General features: G+C 39.1%; 1 protein-coding gene across 1 annotated transcript in view; it reads left to right on the top strand.

Annotated features, from left to right (window-relative positions):
* Positions 1–4,279, top strand: part of pnpla2 (patatin-like phospholipase domain containing 2) — a 10,913-nt gene extending 6,634 nt beyond the window's left edge. The window contains exons 6-9 of the mRNA XM_066669094.1: positions 4–183; positions 482–614; positions 1,643–1,765; positions 1,898–4,279. Of these exons, the coding sequence (XP_066525191.1) occupies positions 4–183; positions 482–614; positions 1,643–1,765; positions 1,898–2,201 (740 nt within the window). The 3' untranslated portion in view covers positions 2,202–4,279. The remainder of the gene's footprint in view (positions 1–3; positions 184–481; positions 615–1,642; positions 1,766–1,897) is intronic.
* The last annotated feature ends 1,811 nt before the right edge of the window (positions 4,280–6,090 follow it).

Raw genomic sequence — 6,090 nt, 5'->3', positions numbered from 1 at the left:
TAGGCCTGTTACAGTTCCGCCAGCCACATCGGCCTTTGGGTAATGCAGCTGTGGAGGGTCAGGAAGGCTCCGATAATGAAGATGATGAGGAAAGTAATACAGGGGAAGGAGAGGTGTATCCTGATGCTCATGCAGATATAGAGGAACATATCTTTGAGCATTTACCCCCAAGACTGCATAGAGGTATTCAAAACTAAACTAAATTATAAACACCCAAGTCATTCGTTTTGTCAACAGTGAATACCTATGACAGATAAGTGTGTGTGTATATGTGTGTATATTCATTCATTGTCTGTAACCGCTTATCCAGTTACAGACAATGAATCATTGGGCACAAGGCAGGCACACACTCTGGAGTGACAAACAGACACACATTCACTCACAACTATGAACACATTGGAGTAGCCAAACCACCTACCAACATATATATACATTTTTATCTAGGCTACTGAGTGAAAATGTTTCTCTCTCTTCCTTCTAGCCCTGCTGGAGGCCTGTAGAGAAAGACACAGCCTCTTGCAGTCTCTAAGCAATATGTTTCCTGTTCGGATGTTGTCGACCATCTTGCTGCCATATACACTGCCCCTGGAATCAGCTCTTTCTATGAGTATCAGGTGACTTTCAGCTTACTCTCTCAAAAGATATTGAGTTAGTTTCCTCATATCGTAATATTTTTTCTAAAAAGCTCCTTAAAGGGTATTTAATCCTCAAGGCGAAACATGACACAATGCCTAGAAATAAGCGCCTTATTTTACCCAGATTTGTGTTTTTTCATAACAATATGTAACTGTGATTTGTGATTTTAAAAATATATATATATATATATACACACACAGGGGTTAGACAATGAAACTGAAACACCTGTCATTTTAGTGTGGGAGGTTTCATGGCTAAATTGGACCAGCCTGGTGGCCAATCTAAATTAATTGCACATTGCACCAGTAAGAGCAGAGTGTGCATCCAATGGTTCAAACATTGTATCCTGAAGGTGGTGCCGTGTATCAGGACAACAATGCACCAATACACACAGCAAGACTGGTGAAAGATTGGTTTGATGAACATGAAAGTGAAGTTGAACATCTCCCATGGCCTGCACAGTCACCAGATCTAAATATTATTGAGCCACTTTGGGGTGTTTTGGAGGAGCAAGTCCGGAAACGTTTTCCTCCACCAGCATCACGTAGTGACCTGGCCACTATCCTGCAAGAAGAATGGCTTAAAATCCCTCTGACTACTGTGCAGGACGTGTATATGTCATTCCCAAGACGAATTGGCGCTGTACTGGCCGCAAAAGGAGGCCCTACACCATACTAATAAATTATTGTGTTCTAAAACCAGGTGTTTAAGTTTCATTGTCCAACCCCTGTGTGTGTGTGTGTGTATGTATGTATATATATAATTGTGTGTTTGAGCTCTAAAAAACCTTAAAGACAATTTTCAAGAGATTTGTTCTGTTATATACATTGCTTGTATGAGGAAAGGAAATATCAGTGACATGTCATTAGTAATACCAATTATATTAGAGTTTATACTTCAGCTGATATACTTTTCATAAAAATCACTGTATCCAAATTTCTTACAAAGAAATATTCAATATTCTGTAGTGTGACACTTGGACTGAATCACAGTGTCTTTCTGACAGGTTACTGGAGTGGCTGCCTGATGTACAGGAGGATGTTGGTTGGATTAAAGAGCAGACAGTGAAGCTATTGCAGCATGCGCTAGGACACGCAGGGAGAAGTTTGTCCCAACAGGTGTCTGCAAGGTATGAAACACAGCACACACACACTGGATCAAGACTGAAAACATATGGGGTCAGCCTACGTACAAAAAAGTCCATATGAAATAAAATACACTCACACATCTTATCTGTGATGTTCCACTTTCCTCTTCTCAGATTTTCCTCTCAGCTGGAGCTAAAGCACTCCCAGTCAGCACCGGCTACGTTAAGTGCGGCCAATTTGCTGCCAAGTTGGGTGCGTGGAGGCAGCTCGTCTGTGCTGGATGCCTTCCAGTGGGTGGAACAATACCCGCGCCAGCTCCTACCAAGTCTTTTCTGTCTTAATCTGAACCTGCGTGGCTCTTTCTGTGCTGGATCCTCCAAATCTACAGCCTCTGTTCCTGCCCCCATCCATGAGGAAATAGATGAAGGTTTGACCATGCGTCCTATAGGTCCACCGGACCCCAAGTTTCTCTCATAGAAACTGTCCTAGCTGGAGGACCATCAATGCAGAGTTGACCATTCTAGACAAGGAATGTCCATCTTTAGAGACTCTATATGATGTTCCTGATGTGCCTTGGCCATCCTGAAGGAAATGTCAGCTCAAAATCTCAGTGATTTAAGCAGGAAAATGTTTAAATTATTTATTAACTGACGTGTAAGGTTTCATTTTTTTTTTTTATTGAATTTAATTCAAGGACCTTGTTCCCGTTGCAATTGCAATTGATTTTCATTTGAAGGTCTCCATTTTACTGCTCCAACAAATTTGCAGTTTCTGAGTGTTCTGATACGTCAGCCTGTTGAAATGTGAAATGATGTGACAAACATTAGAGTCAGCAGTTGGCTACTTCTTGGATGAACATGACTGCACAGACTGTCTTCTGAACTAGCAGTAGTTTGTTTTTAGTTTCTTAGGGTGTGCTTATACTTGTCAGTTTGGTTCCATTAAAATGAACCCTGGTGCCATTACATAACAATAGTGCAGATTGTTAGAGTAAGTGCGAACACTTTGGTTCAAACTCTGGTGTGCACCTAATAAGCAGACCGAGACCGCCAGAGCAAGTGGGTCTCAGTCAATTTCTAAATGAATTCTCATGGGGTTCTGGAAAGAACACAGTATGAATCAAAGGCATCTAAATGAACCAAACATAAAATGCTACACTAAACATGCTGCAGGAGAACAGTGTGTGTAAAAAACAAACAAACAATGAGCAGAGGACAAAACTGGAACAAAGAGGAATTTCTTTCAATATTTTGACTCATTTATCAACTTTACCACTTCTTACCACAATAAGTGCATTAAGCCCAACGTGACGCAATGTTCTAAAGACTGTCAGCAAACCAGGACTAACTGTATCATGTTTTTGTTCAATCACCACATAAACACACCCTTAATGTGTTTGTTAGTTGATGGGTGTCAATGAGTGTGAGGTATGAAGAAGTGTAAGTGTACGACGTTTTCTCTATGGCTGGGGAATATGGTTGGGAAGAAAAAATGTGTTGTGGAAGCCTTTATTTTTCAGCTTAGAAACTGTGTCAATAGGGGCTCTGCAGGGCTGCCTCATGGTTCCTGTTAAGATGGTCAGTGAACTGGTCAAGAGCAGTAGGTTGAAATTCCACATATGTTGTGCCATGTTTGTTTTTGTTCTGTTTATCTCTGATTAGAGATCACATCGTGCATGTGTATGAGACTGTCTTGCATTTTTAAAAATAGGGTATTCTCTGTGGCAATTTGACAAAGCACAAGTTTTAAGCCACAAAAACTGTGGCTTTAATTCTAAACTACATAAAAACAATGTCTGAAGTTTTAAACTGAGAAATGTAGCTTCTATATAACATTCAGACTAAATTTCCAGTGTTAAGTCAACACTGATTGTTAATTAGTACAGTGAATGGTACAATTTAACACTGTTTAACACTCAGTGGTTGGTTGTGAATACATGCTTGGAATTGAAATTATAGAAGATTGATGCAATTTGAATCTCATTCACAACGTTCATCAGAAACTCATCAGAAATATCTACCGTAATTGTTCAGCTCTAAAACAAAGATATATACTGTGTCATTTAAGAATTAGTTTGAAGTGATGTGGGCTCCAGTAAGTGTGAAATAAACGACTTGGTCCTTAGGTTTCAGGAAGGTCAAGAAATGTGGCGTCATGCTTCGTCCTAAACTCTGAGCTTGTTGGGTATCTCTGACATCTTAAGATAGTTTAAGTATGAGAGGACCCAGGAGAAACTTATCAGCTTGCCTTACAGAAAGAGAGAAGTGGAAATGTGAAGGTAATGTGAATAACAACGGAGACTGAATGTTGACATGTGATGCTGTGATGAACACAAAGTGACTATATTATAGAGATTATAGTGTGATGTACATAATGTGTGGTCAATAATGTTGTACAGTGTGCCAAGTCCTGCTGGTTAACTTGGTTTGTAACCATGCTGTTCAATGCAATATATTACTTTCAGTAATATTCTTATCATGTACTGTACAATTATATTCTGCCTTCACAAGGCCATCCTTGTTGTCTTTATTTTGTGTGTTTGTGTGAGTGTGAGTGTCAGAGAGAGAGACACAGAGAGGTGTAATAAGCAATGCTCATGTTTATTTTTAGCACATTGTGCCTGCAGGTCTTAGGACAGTAATACCGGCCATGCATGGAAAATAAAAATGGACTGTAATGTTATCATGGATTAAATGATTATCAGAAAAGAATGAAATTAAATAGATTTTATATGGATTGCAGTCTCTGAAAGGAAGCAGTACTTGATATGATTTCCTTTCCATGAAGTTCTCATTTCAGGATGCTGTGTGTAGTCCATAACTAGGTGTAATCCCTCTCTGGGAAACAGACCATAAATGTCCAGATGTACCCTCTAATTAGAGCTATTTTAAAGAGAACTGCAGTGAATTTCTGCATGACCATTAAGATGTAACTGAAGCTGCTCAGACTGGTTTGATAGAAAACACGCTGTTCTAGACAAACTTGTAGAGTCAGAATTGTTCATAGCACAGATTTCCAAAGCATTTAATGCCTTTAAAAGGTACCTCGGAAAAAGTTTGTATGTGTAATGAGTGAGCAAATTAGTTGCCCGGAATCATGAGACGTTCTGGACTTAAATGTTTAGCTTGTTTGTGTGTGTTTTTTTTTTTAACTGCACCCATGTAATTGTAAATGTACATTCAGATATATATTTTTAATGAAAATAGTACATATATAAAATTATATTACCTATTTTAACCTTATTTAATATTACAGATATAACCATGATAGAAATGTTTGACTTAATTGTTAGTAAATAAGGGCAAATAAAATGTTTATATAATACTGTAGACATGACAGCCCCAAGTTTCTATCACCACTAACTTCTTAAAAAAAAAAAAGGAAGTTTCTCTATAATCTACCATGATTGAATATTGAAGACATTACTGGTACGGCATTTGGCTGTGGTCTGTGAAGCGATGAAGCACTAATTCTTTTGGAATGAGCTGGAGCTAATCATCCAACATCAGGTACCTGGCTTGGTACTGCAGCAAATTATTAATACTATTGAGTTCTAAGGAAGTCCTGATAAACTTGGGTTTCTTTGGACTTTTTCTGTAGGTCTTTCTACTCGCTGCACCTCTCTGTATTCTGTAGAGCAGGGTGGGTTAAACATCCTCACATGACAATATCAGTTCTAAGTCTATTCTTCCAGCGTTGAACTGGATATGCACCATACCATCAGAGCCATGAGGGTCAGAAGTTGGCAGGGTGCGTCACTGATATTTTCTTGCCATTGGTCCGCTGTGTCATGTGTGTAACTCCACCCTGAGCAAAGTGGGTGAAGCGCTGGGAGCCCAACGTCCGCCAGCCGGCGCTCTCTCTCTCTCTCTCCCTCTCTCTCTCTCTCTCTCATTTCAGAAATACTGGATTGGACTCCAAGTTGTAGGAATCAGTTGAGTCGATTCCGTACAACAAAGAGATTAGACAGTTTAATTTTGTTTGACGTAAAAAAGACATTTTAAATTAGCTATCACTAGCTGACTGAACTTATGACGGCAGGGAGCTGACTACTTTAAATTTTCATCTGTCAGGAATGTACCGTGTAGAAAAATATTAATACTTTGTCAAACTGCAAAGTTTAACATCAAAAGAGCCCCCCCCCCCCCCCAACGTAAATATTAACGCAACTGTTATATTTATCTATTTTACCATATTTACGTTCAGCACATAGACTGTTACATGTTAAAATATGCACACAACACTTCTCTGGAGAACAGTTTCACTTCCAAAAACTTAACGTTTAAACACTAAACCTTACATACTGTACATGTTTGTAAGTTTAAAAAAACTCCTTTTCACGTTCCCTAAAGTGAACCCGAGCCAA

Source organism: Hoplias malabaricus, chromosome 4, assembly GCF_029633855.1.
Source record: "Hoplias malabaricus isolate fHopMal1 chromosome 4, fHopMal1.hap1, whole genome shotgun sequence".
Lineage (NCBI taxonomy): Eukaryota > Metazoa > Chordata > Actinopteri > Characiformes > Erythrinidae > Hoplias > Hoplias malabaricus.
Note: the sequence above shows the minus strand (reverse complement) of the source record. Positions and strands in the feature narration are given on the sequence as shown.